At 38.6% G+C, this 20,525-nt stretch overlaps 1 protein-coding gene across 1 annotated transcript in view; it reads right to left on the reverse strand.

The window, feature by feature from the left end:
* Nucleotides 1–20,525, reverse strand: part of arb2a (ARB2 cotranscriptional regulator A) — a 159,689-nt gene that overhangs the window by 39,399 nt on the left and 99,765 nt on the right. Inside the window, exons 9-10 of the mRNA XM_008418923.2 lie at nt 14,772–14,888; nt 6,636–6,720 (exon numbers count right to left, since the gene is read on the reverse strand). Of these exons, the coding sequence (XP_008417145.1) occupies nt 6,636–6,720; nt 14,772–14,888 (202 nt within the window). The remainder of the gene's footprint in view (nt 1–6,635; nt 6,721–14,771; nt 14,889–20,525) is intronic.

The raw sequence follows: 20,525 nt of genomic DNA on the forward strand, positions 1-20,525 counted from the left end.
AGAAAAGCTACAGTGCATGGAAAGGATATCAGTTTGGGTACAACTAAGTCTTTTAGAGAATGGTCGACCAGCTTTCCAGTCTTCTTGAAATAAGTCTCGTTCACTTCAAGTTCAGTTAAAGTCTTCACTCAAATTATTATTTTGCTTTAAAGGATTTTTTCTGCTCTACTGGCCTTTATTAGGTAGTGAATCGACAGGAAAGCAGGTTGTGAGAGAGGGGGAATACATGTGGTAAAGGTCAAGACTTCAACCATGATAGCCGCGATGAGGACTGAGGCCTCTGTACATGGATTGTGTGTTTTACCCCTGCACCGCTGCCAAATGAAAGTTCTTGCCTCAAACTTTCACTTGACTTTAGGTATGGACTTTGACTGGGTCACTCAAATAAATATGCTCTGATCTTAATCAGCAAAGTAGTTCTTGGTACATTGTAGGTAGACTGCCACCGTTGCATCTTTACAGCCTCCAAATGTTTTTTCTTCAATTTTTGACCTACATTTAGGTGTATTGTTCTTTCTATCAACTCTGATGAGCTTTCATGCCCCTGCTGCAGAAAAACATTATATCCACCACATGATGCTACAAGCACAGATGCTATGGTGGGTTCAGAGAAATGTGAAGTGTTAGCTTTCTGGCACATTTAGTTTTTTCCACAGTGGTTAAAAAGTTAAAATGGGGTCTCATCTGACCAGAGCACCTTCTTAAACATGTTTGCTGTGTCCTCTACTTGGCTTGTGGTAAACAGCAGAAGGGAGTTCTTGTAGTCTTGTTTCAATAATGACTTTTCTTCTTGGCATTGCTTCTATTAAAGCAGCTCCTCCAGAATTACTGAGAGCCTCCTGGCAACTCTGATAAATGCTCTTGTTGCTAGCCCTGTCTGCTATGGAGACAGACACGTCTTGGTAGGTTTTTGCCGTAACATAACTGTTTATATTCTAACCCTGCTTTAAACTTCACCACCACCCTGAGATGTCTTGCTGTGTTCCTTGGTCTTCATAATGCTGTTTCTATAACAAACCTCTGAGCCCTTCAAAAAACTATTTTTAAGCTAATATTAAAGTTGGACAAATTAAATGACACATGAATGGGATTTTTTGAACCGGATTTTATTGAGGGATATCAAGGTAAAACAGGCTTGCAAAGGTTTTCTGATTTTGATTTGGAAGAAAAAAACAACAACTGAACCTTTTTTTTCTGCTTCATGACTGCATGATACGTTGTGATGGTCAGAAATCACAATAAAGTAGCCACATGTTTGTAGTTATATGACAAAATGTAAAAAGTTGGCAAAATCGCAGAACCTAATAAAGAGTGAATACAAAATATCTGGCACTAAGATGGTAATGAGACTAGAAAAGCCCAATTCACTGTGGAAAATTGTATGAGTGTTTCACTGAACGTTGTTGAACTTTCATTTATTGATCAAAAGTTTTGGAATGCTTTATGCTTCTATTTGTTTTACCTGCAATGCTGGTTATTAGTTTGACTTACAGATGGCAACACAATGCTCTGTAAAAAAGGTTTACATGGTGCAGAGGTGAAATAAAAAACACACGGTTTCCCAGACACATCTCTAGTTATAATCAAGATAGCTCAACCACCATAAAAAAGTAATATGACAAAATCTGATAAAAATGCAAAATAATTAACTGTTTGAAGCTGCTTGTTGATGCAAAATTAATGATTAACATTCATATTTGAGAGGCAGGCAGTGGATGGGCTAAGCCAATGTCTTTTTGTTTGTCTTTTTCAAGAAAGCACTGTGCTTTTTCAGAAGGTCCTTTTTTGGTTGCAACACACAAATGGGATTTTAATTTGTGTTATTTTTGCTTTAGACCTAAATATTAATATTGCGATCATATAAATTTTTTAATCAAAAGTAATTATAAACCAAATCCTTATTACCCCACAAAATTAGGGACAATTATTTCTATTAGCTACACCAAGTCTTTAATCCTTGACATGAGCTCTTTCCACATTATTATGATTTAGTCTGCAACTAATGTGACCCAGACAAAAGCATGAGACAGCCTCAGTGAATCCAGGTCAGAGGTTATAGAATAGTTTGCCAGAGTTTACCTACATATTTCCTGCAACATTAACTGAACATGAGTTGGCTGAGCTGAGAAAACATTGAAATACATACAAAAACACAGACAACAGACGCACATATTTGCAAGTGATCTTCGACCGAGACCGCCAACTTCCACCACACCAAGCTGAAAAAACAGTGGTGGGAGGACATGAGGTTCATCCGAGTGAGCCTAGATTTCCTTTTAAAGATTTAAGGCACACAAACATCCATCAGATGTGGCGTGTCAGTAAGTGTGTGTGTGTGTGTGTGTGTGTGTGTATGTGTAGTGATGAGGTGCAGACAGCTAGAGTGTTTCATGGTCAGCAATGCGTGGATCAGGGAGGTGAGTGTCACAGTCTAGATGAACCTAGAGCAGGATAGAGCCCATGGCATGGCAGCGCATGTGTCAACACATTTTTTCTTTAATAGAAGCCACTCCTTTTTGTCTCCGCTGTGATGTGGCAGATTGCTAAGTACATTTGCAGATATACTGGCTGTAGGAAAAGAGAAGAGCACAGTCAGCTGCCAGTACATCACAGAAAAAAAGAGATTGTAATTCCTAAAGATTGGATAAGTTTTGCAGCTACCACTTTTTCTGAACAAGATCAGTAAGTTTAAATAAAATCCTAACTAGCATTATAGAAAATACTCAGAAATGTGAACCACTGTAAAATAACAAAGGGACATATCAACTTATATATGTTGTGACAGGTGAAAACAGAAGGAAGTCCCTTTCTGCAGTCTATTATGGTTAATTGCGGCTTTAAGCGATATTGCTTCAGGAGAGCAGGGATGGCAATTAAAGTACAGGTAAGACATTAACTTACTTTTGTTAGCCATTAATCAGTGTTTACATTCAGAGAGCTCTCCCTTTGTAATTAATAATCAGCTTGGACAATGAATAATCACCTAAGAGGAAGTGATTTGTAGGTGTGTGTGTGTGTGTGTGTGTGTGTGTGTGCATGTGTGTGTGTGTGTTATTAGCAAAGGGGCTTTCCCACCTTTGAAAGAGCAGACTCTGTGATCAAACAACCCATCAAAAAAGATCATAAACCAAAACATTCTCACTGCTGTACACAGCACAATGCCTTCTTCATTCTGTAATTATTCATCTATAAAATGAACGAATTCCAAAGCCATAGTAATATAAAAATATTGTTTTACTACTTTCTTCAGACCAAACACATTTTACTAATACTTTTAACTGTAATTAATATAATTTGTTTTATTTGGACCACAATACATTTTAAGCTGAATCATATTAAACTGATTTGTTCTGGAACTGGTAAATGGTATAGAAAAAAACACTGCATTATGTTTCAAATTGTCATTGTAATATTATTGCTGAATATTGGCACTATCATCAGGGTCAGCTGTGAGCATCTGCAGCAGCCTTACTCCTTCCAGCACCATGACGATACAGTAATGTTAACCATGCAAAGTGTGAAATTAGGGCACTTGGAAATGATAGTTAACATTGATTACTGAAAACTCTTTATGATGTTAATGTTCCAGACATAGATGCTTTGGTGATGTATTTTTGAAATATTGTGCAGGTCAAACACACAGTTGAACTTCATACTTGAAAGTCAGATTTTCTAAGTTCCTTGAAAGAAATACAAGACAGTCATAAGAAGCCTGATTTCTGACTGGGAAATATGAGAGGTAGATAGACACAAAGAGTTCGAGGAAGAGAAGAATAAGAAGAGAAAAAAAACTAACGCTCACACTGCAAATAAAGCAAAAGGAGGACTGATCCTTTATCCCATTTCTCCATGATGCTGCATGACCAATAGAAGTTGAATACTTTGCTAGCCCACAGACATTTTAGCACGGGTCTGTCTGAACATATGCCATTCTCCACACCAGCCCCAGACTTGCCTCAGGCCCAGCTCTGCCTGGCTACACACAAGAGCAGTAGTTCACATTGTGATGTGAGCCCCTGGATATGTGTGCACGCATGTTGGGCATGACAGCAAGGATTCACTGGTTTATTTTCTGTTACTGAGAGGCTTTATCTTTAGCCCCAATTACCAACACTTACACATACACACAGGCAAACACCATGGCAACCGAGACAACAGCAGCCATGGTGGCATTTGGCTTGACTAAAATTCTGCTCCACGATGCCCTGACAGCCTTCCCTCAACCCTCTCTCAACCTTGTCACCTCTGTTGCTCTGCTGTAACTCTCACCACAATGGTCGCTGCCTGTGAACCTGCCAGGCTGCCAAGGACACAAAGATGACTGAGGCAACCTTTGACATCAGAAGCTGCCACCAAAAGACCAGAGACAAGCTGAGTTGGCAGCTCTCTTAGCAGGCTAGAGACCCAGATCTTTTCAGCCCAGTTAAAGTAGCAGGAGTCAACATAGCACAAGTCAATAGTGCACACACACCAAAACGATAATGTGTCAAACAGCTCTGTGTTTGGACAATGTTAGGCACGGCAAAAGTTTTAAAATTGGTGACCTCGGTACTTTGGCTGTACCGCAGCTGTCATTTGACTGACAGCAGTCGCTGAGAAGAGGCCGAAGTTGGGAGAGTGAAAGAAAATGACATTTGAACATGAAATAAAGCAGTGATTTTGTTCTGAGAGCTAGGTGACATTTCAAGGAGCTGATTCACTGGTAGATGTTCAGGCCAACCACCCACACTGCTTCTTGTGGAACAAGCCATTTTCAGTTAAAGAGACGAGATAGCAATGTTAAGAGATGTACTCGCAGACATGTGGGGCATGTGTAAGATGACCTATACATTCACTATGATGTCAGTGAGCAGCTTTGAAGGGAATAAAATCACAAGGTATGAACCTCCGAAGCGGTGATGAAAATGAGAGAGTGAGAGAGGAATGCACAGCCCCCTGCAAAAGTATTCATACCCTTTAGACCTTTTCACATTTTGCTTGGTTACACCCATAAATTTCAATGCATTTCAATGCAGTTTATTGAGGGTTTACATGACACAAAGAGGACTGGGTTTTAAGAAGTTTTTACATATTAAGTTCTGAAAAATGTGCCTCAGGGGCTGCACAGTGGCACAGTTGGTAGAGCTGTTGCCTTGCAGCAAGAAGGTTCTGGGTTCGATTTCCGGTCTTTCTGCATGGAGTTTGCATGTTCTACCTGTGCATGCGTTTGTTTTCTCCGGGTACTCCGGCTTCCTCCCACAGTCCAAAAATATGACTGTCAGGTTAATTTGCCTCTCTATATTGTCCCTAGGTGTGTGTGCATGGTTGTGTGTTCTGTGTGTCTCTGTGTTGCCTTGTGACAGACTGGCGACCTGTCCATGGTGTACCCCGCCTCTCGCCTGAAACGTAAGCTGGAGATAGGCACCAGCAACCCTCCCGACCCCACTAAGGGACAGGGTTCAAGAAAATGGATGGATGGATGAAAATGTGCCTCAGTCTTCTAGTACAAACTTTTAGTTGAATTACAGTTGCAGTCTTTTCAAATGGGTCACTTTTTACATTCAAAGACAGAAATTGTTACCCATCCTACTTTGGAGGAAAGGGTAGTTCTGATCTAACCTATTTTATTACAGGCTTGTCAGTTTAAGTGGACAACCACATACAGGCCTAAAGAAGCTGGATGGAAATTAACTAGGCAAGTTCAGATTTCTATTTTTCCACTATGAACATGTTTCTGTCCACTTTCTGTCCATTAAATTGTTTGTGCGGAGCCATTACCTGAAATCCACACAAATCCATTGAATTTTGTGGTTATGTTACAAAATGTGAGGCAAGATATTCCAAGTTTCCCAGGTATCTGTTGGTAGGTACATATTTAACAAGTGGTGACTCAATACATTATTTAAAAAGTGCCTTGAAATACATAACACATATACCGTTTCCTGTTTAAAGACTGAGTCTTCTCTTTGTTTCTCAGTGTGTGCATATCTAAATGTGTCACTCTTCAAACAACATCACAATCATCATCTCTTATCAACAGTCATGTTGAGGATTACAGCTTTCATCCCTAATCCTACATTAAGGACACATTCTCATGATGGACATGACATCATCAAGGCCAGTGAACCGCAGTGAGGGCACAGGGACAGGAGGCCAAACACTGCAGGAGAGGATTAATGAATATAGGAGGCAGAGTGGATGATGAAAAAGACGGGACAAAGAAGTCGGAAATAGAACTGAACTTGAACTGGAAGTTTATGTAAGAAAATATGTGTGTATTCGAGTTTTAAAATAGCATGAAAGCTTAGAGTTCTTGAGTCTGACTGACAATGATCGATCTCCATCAGTGCTAAATTGGCTGTATGCAGACTGATTTACCCAACACACACAAACACATGTGCAAATAAAAAAAGGACTAATAGTAAACGCACAAGGAGCGTTTACGCTACTTCTATTGTCATTACTATCAAAAATGATTATACATTTATTATATCCATCTCAACAATTAATGGAAAGGCTTCACCATTTGACAATATTCAAACTTTAAAGTATTAAGTTCTTTACTCAACCCAATAACGCCAACAACACTGCAGAGTTCAGGCTTTGAAAGATGTGACCGTTGAAGAGTGTCTAGGTACAGAATACCAGATTATTACCTGCAGAAACTCTAGGGCAGTCTGGCAACATGGGTTCAAGCTGTGTGTCCAGTGGCTCGGGACTCGATACCCAGTTACAACAGCACTGTAGGAAACAAAACCAAGGAAACAAATACGTCAAAACATATGTCACAACTTTTACTCTTGAGTATATTATTCTTATGAAAAAAAGGACAGAGGACAACTATAGTTTTCTAAAGATTCAACATACAAATAAATACAAACAGCAATCAATATCTACTTAAATCAGGAATAGTAAAAGAGACAATGTTAATACAAAAACGGTGAAGAAAAGCTATGTAATGTTGATCATGTAAGAGAAACAACAGAAGGCACAACAGAAGAGAAAAGAACAGGTGGGCAAAAAAAAAGCGTGCAAAAGAAGTGAGTATGAACGGTGGGGGAAGAGGAGACAAAGACAAGAACAAGCAATTAAAAGCTCTGTGACATGCTGCTAAGACAGCTTGGCGTTTGTTTGCAGTGAAGAGCTGAGGCCTTCTACCATGGCTGATCACTGGGCGCCCTGGAGGGAGAGGGTGTCTGCCCCGCTTGCTGACCCATAACCCCCTGCAAACACCCCAACTCTTCTCAAACCCCTTGTGGTTGACAACTCCACTGTCAGAAAGGGAGGAAGACCTCTTTATCTGCTGCTGCTGTCTTCATCCATCTTGTGTATTGCTCCTAGTTTATATGTACCGCCTCACACTGGGGTGTTTCACACATACAAAGTTTGAATCTGATGCTCTTTCAGTAAAATGTATCAATCCATGAGAACAGAGAGCTTTACCTTTTGCTCCAGTTTTGAGTTTTCATTGACTGGGTCAGTGGATGACAACACATCAAACTGTGTTTGTCTCTTTTGACTCCGCAGTGTGGACTGGTATGCTCTGGTTCATAGGGTTAGAACAAAAACAAGGGAATAGGGGAAACGAGACAGGGAGGCTAAGAAGGAATGCTTAGAGAAGACGCTCCCATAGATAAGATAAAAGTTCAACAGAAGAAAGAAAAAATGTAAAGAGATTAGAATGTGCAGCTGGCGTCCTTCTGATTCACTGCTTATCTGCCCTTGTTTACTTTCACCCTGGCCCCCTGACAGCCATTACTGCATAGTGCATGGTTGTGTGTGCGTAAAGGTTTCTGTGTGTGGGTCAGTGACTTCATTTCGGGGGAGGGTCTCCCACAAAGATGTGTTGTGATCCCTTCAAACTCAAATACACAGGAAAAAAAGGCACACGTGCTTCTGAATTCTCCTTCTAACCCGCAGACTTCCAAGGTGATTGACAAGTCGGACAAATTTGCAACACTTCTCGTGTTATAACTTCTAACAGACACCGTGGTATGTGAAAAGTCGATACGTACAAATCAAATGAAAACAAATCCAAAGCCACATTACTTCAAAAGCATGCTGAAGATTAGAAAATGTTTAGGGGGAGATAGTGGATTCCATAATACAAGTTTTGCTTTGAAGAGTAGTTCCATCAGTCCAAGGTTTACAAAACTCAGGATTTCAAAACAAGTGAAACACTTGTGAAAAGTATCAGACTCAAGAAAGAAATTAAAGTCAGTCAATGGTGTCCATTTAAACAAAAATTTCCAATTAAAATAAGATCAAACAGAGCAGCATGTGTAGAAAGTGAACACCAGAATCTCGTCACTGCAAACGCAGGCAAAACTGCTGCTCATGCCAAAACTGCACATGCAAGATCTTAGAGGAATTGTCACAATTTTATTGCACCAGGAAAAGTCAATTTCTCAAACAAACACATTTATACAAATGTGTTGTACAGGCAGAACAATACAAATGGCGTTCTTACAGTAGTATGGTAAATGCAGAGCAAGAGCAAGTTTCACTATTTCAGAGTTTGTGAAGTGTAGTTATGCTCAAGTTATGGTATATGTTTTCTGTGTTATAAAAGGGCTAGCTTCTTCATGTTGATTCATCTTTGAGTCCTGTACCACATCAAAGAGTTTGGAGATAATATCACACAATCGGTCTGAAAGTATAAGAACAAACATTCAGAGCCAGAATGAAGTTATTAAATTACAGTATTACTGAAACAGAAGAAACTGACCACAACAAAGTAAAAGTTTATTTCTGATTTTTACCTATTTTACATTTTTGACGTTTTCAATGATTGAGAAAGTATAAAGGCATCAGTTATGCTGTGTGCTTCTCTACAATGTTTGCTATGTTTTAAAATAAAAATATTACAGAGAAAGTTGAATTGTTTCTGTAACTTCTGCACCAACTTCTGCACCAGGTAGAAGCCATCAACAGCTTGATGAATCTGTTCTACATCAAAGTAACTACTGTAGACCTATGATGAAATATGTAATATTTTCATGTAGAAATCTAAAATTTTTAAAACTGAATAGAGTAAAAATAAAACTAGCATTTTTTAAACAATAACATATAATCTCCAAAAATTACTTGGTTTTCTTTTTATTGAATTAAAATGATTTGGGAACTTTTTTAATTTAAAAAAATGGAAAGGAGGTATTAAAAAAATGCCCTCTTGAATCGAGTCCATCGTGTTTCATTCATTCCTTTAGTCACGTAAATCAAACACAACTGCATTTGGAGAAAATATAGAAAAAGTGAAGCCACAGAGGTTGAAGAAAGATCAGTGAAGAGATGAGAGGGGAAACAGGCGAGGCAGCTGGGGGCTTTAGTGCTGGGGGAAGATGAAAAGTCATCTTGGTAAACAGTGGCATATTGTGTATTTTTAGATCTTTTGCTTTGCCCTAGATGTGCTCTCCTCTGAGTCTGAGTTTGAGGGCAGAGCTGTGTGGAGCAGCAGAGAAGCAATGGGGCTCCTTGACTGCTACATCAAGTGTCTCATTGTATCTTCTTTAATTCATTCAGTTTGTCTGGAGGAAGATGTCAGCTGGGCTGTGGAGCAGTGGGCTGAAGGCGACTGGAGAGGGAGAGAAGGAGGGGAGTCTTTCAAAGGGCCCTCCTCCATCCCTTACAACTCTGCTATCACCACCAATGGAGACATGGAGGTTTGGCTCTGAATAGATTTGTCAAGGCAACAACACACATGTGCATACAAACTCTTGCATAAATAGGCACACACATACATGCACAAACACACACAGACACACGGAGCACAAAGCCCCAGAGCTGTGGGAGACCACAGGCATAACAGCCTTCACATAAAGGCAAGGCCTGCTGGCTGGGATTAGAGAAGGGTGACATGACAATCGGATGGCACATCTCATCGGCTGCCTCTGATGCATGGCATCATCACTTCAAGCTGCTCGTCTACCGTTCAGTCCTTGCATTCAACTAATCAACACAACAGAAACAAATAGGTAGATAGATAAGGCTTTTCCCACAACTATGTAGCTCTGTGTATGTTTCTCTCTCTGTTTTATATAGTTCCATGATTTCCACAGCGTTTTAAATGTGAACAGAATCGCAACATTAGATGAACCCGCGCCCCCCCCCCCGCTCCCAAACTCCCTGAGAAATGATTTTATTGTACACATTTAAGCGTGGGTTATAAAAGTTTACCAAGGTTTTGAAAAGTTTACAGTTCAAAACTGCTAAGTAGTCCCATCATATATTTCCTAAGGTTAAGTAATCATTACAATCACAAGCATGAGAAAGATGGTGAGTTCTCTGCTGTCTCTTTTGCCACCTGTTGCTGCACACTGATGTTTAGGTGTCTGAAGGATGGCTAGCACACTCATTCTGTTTTCTGCAATGACACTGCTTTTGGGGAAAAAACAACAACAAAACAACTAAAAAGAAAACAAGATTTCTAAATTAAAGCATTAGTTTTCATTTTTGAAAACGTATAATATTCAATGCAATGAGCACTTTAAATCTAAAACATTCAGTTCATTGTTACTTTTTTCAATATCTATGCATTTTTAAATTATATTCAAAATAAATTAGTATGCATAATATCACTGCAACCTTGTTGAGTGAGTTTGAAAAACTGTTGCTTTTCTGTCTTTTGTGGTATTTTTTTTGTAATTACTGTGTAACTCAATTTGATTATTTTGCAAGAATCTCATTCCAAGACAGATATTCTTCTAAAATAAATAGGACACAATCAAAATACTCTGTTTCTTAATCATTTTTTATTGTTTCAATGGTATTACTAAAATATATGTTTAATTTTGCACCAAAAATGTTAGACCTAATAGCAACGCCTTAGTTTCTGGTCCATTCATTGGTTGGCTCCCACTTTAAATGTGACTTATTCTATAATAAGACTAAAACTTAGATAACTGTCTTTTTTTTTCAGAAAGTTTTTCTTCCCCTCCTTTTCAAAATGTGGAAGCAGTGGCTCCATTTTCTCCACTAGCCATGCATTCGTTTACAAAACAAACTCTGCATGGCACTTCATCTTATTCCAGACTATTTGAAGTCTTGTAACACCAAGATTTTTGGCTTAAACATTTAGATCGAGATAAATTTGTTCCTGTTCAACTAACAGAAACAGGAACAACTTCGAGTTCTGACAAAAGTTTACACACAGATTGTATCTGTGTGTGAGATCCACTTCCTGCTTCAGGATACATTTTATACTGGAAGGCATGCTGTTTCTTTTACATTACCAGCAAAAACACATGCAAACAGGGTTGCCACCAACCACTGCTGTTGGTGTGACTGCCTATATCATCTGAGAAACATCTCTCACTTAAAGCCTTTCCTCATTGGAACATAGCCACGATGAAAAACTCAAGATCAAACTAATCACTCAACAGCAGGTAAAATAAATAAATAAAATGTTATCGATAAGGATCTCTTAAAACCAACATGTGAACGCACACTAACAGACACATACATGCAGTTTGTTGAATCCTATTAATTCCTTTTCAATTACACACAATCTATTCTACTCAGTTCCAAGAATGACATGTTAACGCTTTCATTCTGAGAGCAAACAGGAAGAAAAACAGTGGCTCAGTGCCCAAATGTCTCCTAAACTGCAGCACACACGACAGCTTTCGAGCAACTACTCAGAAGTTCTTGCTCACTTTCTCTGCGCCTGCCTCTCCCATCTCCTCCAGAAGGTATATAATCTCTGTGGATTAGGATGCTTTATTCTCTTGTTTGTGCGCAAGTATATATATATTTGAGTGTGTGTGTCTGTGTGCTCTGGGCAGGCCACTAGAGTGTGACAGCAGGCCAGCACAGTGACAGGAGACACCTTGGAGACTGTGACAGGCTGCCAGCTGTACACCATCATTCGGATTTCTCTCTCACACTCAATTCTTCTCTCTCCGCTATTCATCTATCTCCACATACATCAGTTTATTCCCTCTCCTCCATCTGTATTCACTCCATTCAGATTGTACCTGTCTTTTTGTTTTTCCCTTTTCCACAGCTCTACAATTTCTCAGTGGCAGTCAATGGGATTTAAATAATTGAACACTTCTCACTATTTTTTTTTGTCTTTTTCTGTCAGTCAATGGAAAAATGTTTCTCTCGCTGCCATTTCTTCTTTTGTTTCAGCTTCACTCTGTATTTTATGCCGTTGCTGTGACGTCAGGTGCCCCTCGTCTGACCCATATGGTCTTTGTAACCTGGCTCAGCAGGCACTGATCTCTAAATCCCATCTTCTCTCTTCTAGTCTTCTGATCGCTCCATCCCGCCATCCAACGACCTCTTGAACCCCCAGGGGAGGGAATTATCTCTGTCTGACGAGAACAGAGAAGAACCTGGCTGGTGTGCCCCGACCTCACATGCACCTACTCATATGGGCACCCATATCTATACACCACCTAGAGTGCTACTCCGATTCAATGCTAACGCTTCTCTTGGATGTGTCGCGGCATGAAAGCCGTCCTCCCTGTGTGTGATTCTGTCCATGTGTCTTACAAAGTACTGCTTAAATGTGGAATCCAGCTATGTACAAGCTGCTGATATCGCTGTTCTTTTTGGTTTATTTGTCTAGGATTTGCACAAGAAGTCCACAGAGTGTGATGGTAAATATTCACAAACATCAGCATTCAGAGTATCCAAAGAACGCATCAGTCCACGATATAAGACCAAAGAGCCTTTGATACAACCACTGCCTCATATTAGACTTAGGATTTCTACATCATAAACTGTGCCCTCTAAAAGAGAAATGTCATTAATATTTCAATTTTATATTCAGTCACAAGAAAACACACACAGTGAAAAAAATAAGACAAAAAGGAACCAAATAATTTCAAAAGCTAACTTGAGGCCACCTGCAGGGCAGTGAAGAAGTATTAGACCCATATATTTGTATTTTCAGTTTTGTTGTTTGGTCACCCATAAATGTTTCAGATCAAATAGATATTATTAAAGAAAAATTACCTGCGTAAAAAATAATTTGAAAAATAGGTTTTCAAATTATGCCTAATGTCTCCCATGTTTAATTATTAAATAAGTGTGTCACCAATAATTTTTGCTTCAGTTTCACTTTCTGTTCTCAGGCCTGACTACTGCAGTAGAATCAAAAAGTCTCTCACACAGGCTTACAGATCTCAAAAAGCAACACATCATTCCCCGATCTAAATAAATTCGAGTACCGAAGAGAAAACAAATATATGGCCTCTATCAGTCTGAAAAGTAGTGCTTTTTCTTAGGTTTCAGGATTCCAGCGAACCACAGAGAGAGACAGACATTATCCACAAAATGAGAAAATACAAAGCTGAGGTAAACTATAGAAAATGTGGCCGACTGTAAGCTACAACAACTAATCCAGGAGTTCACAAACAAACCAAAAACAACATCAAAAGCACTGAAGGCCTCACTCGCCCGAGTTATAATTTAATAACAAACAAAAGGGGGAAAAAAGGGAAAAAAAGGCACTATCCAGATACCTGAATGTGCCTTTCATCAGCTTGTCAAACAATTATATCCAAGTATTAACACCATGAGAATGTTCATTGATTGTACATACATAATGACCATCATTACATTTCTAAGAAAAACGGGTAAGCTGGCAAGCCTGATTACTATGAAGTACAAGGGTGGTAGCATTATGTAGTGGGAGTGTTTTGGTGCAATTCACACATGGCATTATGAGGAAAGAACATTATGTGGGAATATTCAGGAAACTTCTTAAGACGTCATCCAGGAACTTAAAGCTTGGGTGTAAAGAAACTTCTACTTGAAAAATTAATTGACAAAGAACGTTAGAATATTTAAAAAGTGGTGAGAAATATCGGATTTCAGCATTTAGACTCATTTAATATCAGGAAGAACAAAATATTTATTTTTGTATAGAAAACAGAAATATCTGCTTTCTACTATAAATACCCGAATATATACCATTGACCTTTTAATAAAATAACTGATAGTACCGCTAAGATGACAATCCCAAGCTCCTAAAAAAATCTTTGGACTCCAGAGGAACAAAATTTGGTCTCCATGTTAAAAATCTTCCTTCGCTTATAATATGTCCTGTTAGGTTTTGGACCCCATCAAGAGCTAAATCAAGCAACCATAGCTCCGTCAAACACAGGTGGAGAAAGCTGGAGATGAAATAGTGGAAAGAAAAGGCCATGGATATAAAAAGAGAATGTAATACAAAAGCAGGTATGGGGTTAGAGTGTGTGTGTGTGTGTGTGTGTGTGTGTGTGTGCGTGTGCGTGTGTGTGGGTGTGTGCGCGTGTGTGTGTGTGTGTGTGTATGTGTGTGTGACAGAGAGAACACATGACATTTGCATCTCCAGCAGCTTTGGTCTTGGCTATTCCTCATCTGTATGTGCATATTGAGTGAGCCCAGGTGATGCATATGGCACAGAGGTCACACCAGAAAGGGCAAATTCTCATATGAAGCCACAAAAAAAATGCATGCATGCGCGTGCATTCCATCCTGTACGCTTATCACATGGCTACATCTAAAACAAATCCATGTAAAGCTGTAAACATAGACATGATATCAGTTATTCATTGAGATGCTCCTAAGGGGGAAGTGGAAACTGGTTATATTAAAAAAAGGGGAAGAGATAACACTCCAGTAATAATTGTCCAGAACTTAAAAGGTTTTACTTTAGTGAAAGAGTGTTTTACGTGGCTCGCCATTTAAAGGTTAGGGAAAAGGTGTCATGAATTGTCACATGCACTTTGCATAGTCTTAATTTTCTCATTAGATTTTCCATGTGGCTGTATATTTGAGAATGCATTTATTTGTATTACCTGCTGCATCCAGTCCTGTGTCCCTTTGGAAGTCTCCTGGTGCCAAATGTTATGTGCAGAGTCAGTGAGAGCCACAGCACACACTCTGTTCTTCACCTGCATTTCCCTTTGATTCATCTGCAAAGTAAAAGTAAATTCACCTTGTTAGCCTGGATTTAAGCTTACTCATCACCCATAATGGTATACAGGACACTGCTGTTTAACACATCAACGACAGACAGCTCAGATTATATATATATTTTTTAAAAAACCAATATACTCTATAGAAACTGAAAAAGCTACAAAAAAGTAATCTTCAGAAAAATAAGGATATGAATACAAATATCTGAATATGCCTTTTCACTGTGGACTCCCAGTAGACCATGCACTGTCAGCCCACTTCTTAAACCATGATGGCTTTTAAGCCAGAGAATACAGATTCAACCTGGTGTATAGCATAATGTTATAGAGGGAAATATGAAAGAACACAGTTCCACTATAGCGTGTCCTTGTCACGTTCTGTGCAAATGTCCTTTCCCTGTGCACATTAAAATAACCTGGTCCCCAGTCTTAATACCCTTTACCTTCAGATGTCACAAAAGAAAGTGCCGTTCACAAGCCCGTCTTCCTATTCCCTTCTGAATGTCAACACTAAGGAAAATGTCACACAAAGGACTTGTTACCACACTACAATAGTCTTCCCACACCACTGCTCCGACCCCAAGGAGTACTGCAGCCAGGTCTAGGGAACAAGCTTTTTCACTTTACCTGGATTTAAGATAAAATTGGAAGAAAGGGGAACATGATTTGCAACAATAGGATAGAAATCACCTACTGTATATTCTTAGAAATACTGAGACTGAAACTGCGTTTTGAGAATAGGATGAGAATCTACAGAAAGACTGGTCAAGAACCAAGCATAATAAAGGGTTATTGTCAATGTCATTTAAAAAAAGGGGGGGGATCATGTCAAATGGACTTATGTTGGCATTCACTGCTTGGATAAATGGGTATGTAGGAGAGGACACCGAGAACCAGATGGCAACCACTCGTCAAGATTTTGGCAGCGCGGCGCGTCATTAGACAAACATTTATTCCTTACCATTAACACTTGTAAGCCACAAAGATCACTTTTAGAAAGTTGAAATATTTCAAAATAGGATCCTTCCCAAAATAACATTATTTTGTGCAAGTCACATTCTTGTCAATATGTTTTGCCCTTAAGATTAAGACAGGACAAGTATTTAGAGTACCTGACATAACTCTGTTATATCCAGTATTTCTTTTCCGTTTTTCTTTGTAAAGCCATGAGTTTTTATGTTATTCTATAAAAAGTCATTAGAGATATAACTGAGTTCTTCCAGTCTAGGTTCACATATTGTGGCATTTATGCTGGTTCTAATGCCAAAAAAAACCATTCAATTCTGGCAGCAGATCAGGCACCAACTCTACAAAACTAAAGATTAACCCGTCCATCCATCCATTTTCTTACACCCTTGTCCCTTAGTGGGGTTGGGAGGGTTGCTGGTGCCTATCTCCAGATAACTTTCCGGGCGAGAGGCGGGATACACCCTGGACAATTATATATTGTAAACCAATGGTTTCAAAAAGTGTGCTAAGGTTAAATAATTCCCTTTCATATTTGGGTCTCAAAATATTAAGCAAGGCATTATTTGCCAGACAAAGTTGCATGCTTACATCAACTGGATATCAACTGGCGGGTTAGATTTTACCATGAGATATATAGTCACAATTTAATATTGCGAAATCATATGCAAGATGAAGTTGATCCACCGCTGTTAAATGTCTGAACTGCACAAGTTTTACCGTCACTATTTTAAATACCTCAACAAATTAAAATAAGAGTGTACAGACATAATTTTAACTCATCAATTCACATCATCTGACTGACGAGGCTTGAATCAGTAAATTTCATTGAAAAGAACCTAGCAAGGTCAGCAGGTAGGTGCAAAAAAGGATGAATATGACAACAAATAGATGTAATCAAAATGAAAACCTTGCCAGAAACACGTACCTGGTAACACAAAGAGCTTAAATCTTATTCTTCCGACCAATGTGTGGTTGTAGGCATTTTCTCTGGCAAGACTTGTCCTATGAGAGGAGTCATTTAAAAACTCCTCTCAAAACCTTGTGTCAGCCAAGGTTTTGCTTCATGATGGCTCACTGTTGACTGAACAGCTATATAATTGAGGTCAGAAAGTGAGGATCTCCTTTCTCCTTTAAAAATAAAGGAGAAAGTGAAGTTGTTGCCAGTTAAAAACTCATTCACAATTTTCTCTAGTCTCAAAATGGCTAGTTCATACTATTAACCTCGTACTATTAACCTAAGAATTTTCAGCATACTTCAAATGTATACTGAAAGAGACTGGGATTACTCTGCATAATTGAGGATACTGTACTGTTTATTAAGTAGGATCAATTCAAATATATGCATGACTGAATGGAAATTATTTTTTGTAAAGTGCCTTGAGATGACATTTGTCAATTGGTGCTATACAAATAAACTGAATTGAATGTTTTATTAGATTTCCTGTGGTTGGAAGCAGTTTCTAAAGTAAACTTGTGTCATGTATTTAACTTAGCCACCCAGCCTTGAAAGATATATATCTATATATATGTAACATATCTATCTCTGACTAGATTCCAACATTGAGAACTTGTTAGGCAATGGTAGCAATGCAGCCGTTACGGGCAATAGTTAGTGCATTTTCTATTTTTTTTAATATAATGCATGATTTACATAACACTACTACTGGTGTATTTATGGGTACTGAAACCTTCTTCTTTACATGAGAGAAATGACAAATAACATTAAAAAAAACAGATTTGATTTGAAAACCTTTGCCAAAAACAACACTTACCCTTTGAGGGCCTACAAGTGAACCACAATCAGATGGAATCAGGAGGTTTGCAGAAACTTATACTTCTAAAGTAAAGAATGTATGAACAATGACTGGCTGGTAGAATACCCATTAATCCAGTCTTTTTCTGCTGTTTGCTGTTTTCTCCATTTGTGAATGATGGGTTCCATGTGCTTAGCTGGAGTCCTAAAAACTTAAAAAGGGTTTTGTAACTCTTTCCAGATTGATTGAGGCCAGTGGTCTCGTTTCCATTCTGTCCTTGAATTCTTTGGATCTTTTTTTTTCGCCCCCCCCCCCAAAGTGACAAAATCTGTAGGTTGAAATTTGGCCACAAATGTCTGATCAGTACCAAAGTCAAAGACAAGGAAAACCAGGATAGAAACTCGCTCACATACAGCTTCATTTGCCTAAAATCAGTTGCTGAAAGTCATAAGTATCCAGGACCTGATATCTATTGTCACTTTTGGAAGACTTTCTAAAGAGACTGGAATTAAATCTTGCTGTTGATGCATTTAAAATTTGTACGTCTCGTTATTCTGTGTTTTTATGTTTAAAATTGTTTTTACAGTGGTTGCAGTGCATACTTTGCCAGAACCCTTGGAGACTTTTAGTCTCAGTAAGCGTTTCTTTGTTAAATAAATGTTACAAGAAATGCAATGAAGCAGTTTGGTACAAAACCTAAATTAAAACACAGTTGGCTGTAATAACAGCTGAGGAGTAACAGGTTCAGGAATGCTGTCAGCTGCGTGGCCCTGAACTACTGTAATCTGGACACCCACTGGGTCCCATGTTTTACAAGCCTGAACGACAACTGTGGTTAGCTGTATGCTGAACGCATAATCCAACTTGTACCATAACTTGTAAATATTTAGAACCATGAAGCCACATGCTTCCATGTGGATGTGACTCTTATCTGTCCTATCCCATGACTACTTGAGTTATCCTGTAATGTTGGAGTTAGACATGTATCGTTATTCAGAAGGTTAAATCTGCCAATTCCTTATGTAACTATAGACAGCAGCTTTAACAAGAGAATGAGCCAGCTGTTGTGACCAGTGCTCAACCGGGCAGGGAAAAGGGAGGAGAAACATGTGGAAATACTTGTTGAACCTAAAACCAACACACAGATGTTGAGACATTTGGCAGTTCCTTTTATGCTACAACAGCTTGATATACCGAGTAAAACTCAGGTGGGTGTGTGGGTGTTGGGCAGACGCTAATAAATGGTTTAAAGTGATATGCACAGCAGAACAAAAGGAAACAGCAAGATAGGAGAAGAACAAGACTGGGCAACATACACAGATTCTCTTATTGATGTCCATCAGAAATGTTATTTTTCAGTTTTAGCTCATTTTAAAGTCAAACTTAGAAAGGGTTAAAACATCAGGGCCATCATTTAATCAACTTTTGTGTTCATAAAAAGACAAAACGGGATTAAACTACGTTTTTAACCATGCTATTTTAAACAAACTCTCTAATAATGAACTGGATTTCTTTAGATTACAACCACACATCAATTTTACATTTCAATGCAGCATGATGGCAAACTCAAAAATAATAAGGCAGAGTTGAATTCACCCAAACCTCAAATAAATCTAAACTCTACATGAACTATGAAATCCTTGACCCTGCTAATAAACTCTTTCTGTGATTACTCAGCAGAAGAACTGGTTGCCAAAAACACCAAGCCATATGACAGATTCTGACCCCTGTGATACAAAAGGCTAAATCAAGTTTTTTTCCCCTCCAAGTTCTGTGAAAACATTAGAGGCCATCATTAAGCAATAGACACATTTAGAAGTAAACTTTACCTAGAAGCTTTACCTTAAACCTGACTTCTCATAAGTCCTATATAGAAGTACACTTTAATTTACAAAGTGTCTTCTTCCAATAAAGCTGAAATCTAAAGAATGACATGCAATAGATTGCGTCTAAAAGAAATAAAGGGAACATTTGGGAACTTAGACAAACTATATACTCATAAAAAGTTTTTTGACTGTGGCAGTGGTAAAACAGGTGACCCATTTATGGAGGCCTCAGTCCTCGACACAGCCATCACATGTTTGAGGCCCGGCCTGTTGATCTTTCCCGCATGTCTTCCTTCAAAGTTAAATATTTTTATATATTTTTTATTTACTAGAACAACATAAAGCAGCATATACTTGAAAAGTGCAAGGAAGATGATAAAGCATGGTCTCCAAAATATTAAGCAACTTATATAAAGTCCAGCACACACCTCCAAAATGGAGTGAGCACAACTACAAACCTACCAAGACACAGCTGTGTACATAAACTGTATAGGTCAGCATTAATCAGAAAAACAGTAAAGAGGTCAATAATAACACTGATACACTGCACTTAATGTTACACATACCATCTCCACCAAAACGTGGTGACAGCAATGTTTTTGTGCAACAGAAAAAAGGAAAAGTTGGGACAGAGTTGGAGGAATGATGGATGGCGCTAAACACAGGGCTGGATAATCCGGTGTCGGCTGGGCTGAATAAAAGCGTATGCCATACTTTTTAAAGTTTTATTTTCAAATAAATTTACAAACAATGTCACATTACGAGCAGTTTTCCTTTTTCTACTGCAGAAAAGCATCTCCACAGCATGATGCCGCTACAAGTTATGTGCAGTCTATAATTTGAAGTTTGTGGTTGTAACTTGGAAAAAATGGTACAAAAAAAAAAAAATCAGGGAGCATTAATCTTTTTGCAAGTCATTGTATGAGCAATGTTTATTTATGAAGGAAAGTAATTGAAATAAGCAACAAGACATCATTTAACAGCATGCTAAACTAATCCCTGGTTGAGATAAATACTTAATTTCTTTCCTCTCACTGTGATACTCCCTTGCTCATGACTGCTCCAGTGAAGCTACATCTAAACAC

This window comes from Poecilia reticulata, linkage group LG9, assembly GCF_000633615.1.
Source record: "Poecilia reticulata strain Guanapo linkage group LG9, Guppy_female_1.0+MT, whole genome shotgun sequence".
In the NCBI taxonomy this organism is placed as follows: domain Eukaryota; kingdom Metazoa; phylum Chordata; class Actinopteri; order Cyprinodontiformes; family Poeciliidae; genus Poecilia; species Poecilia reticulata.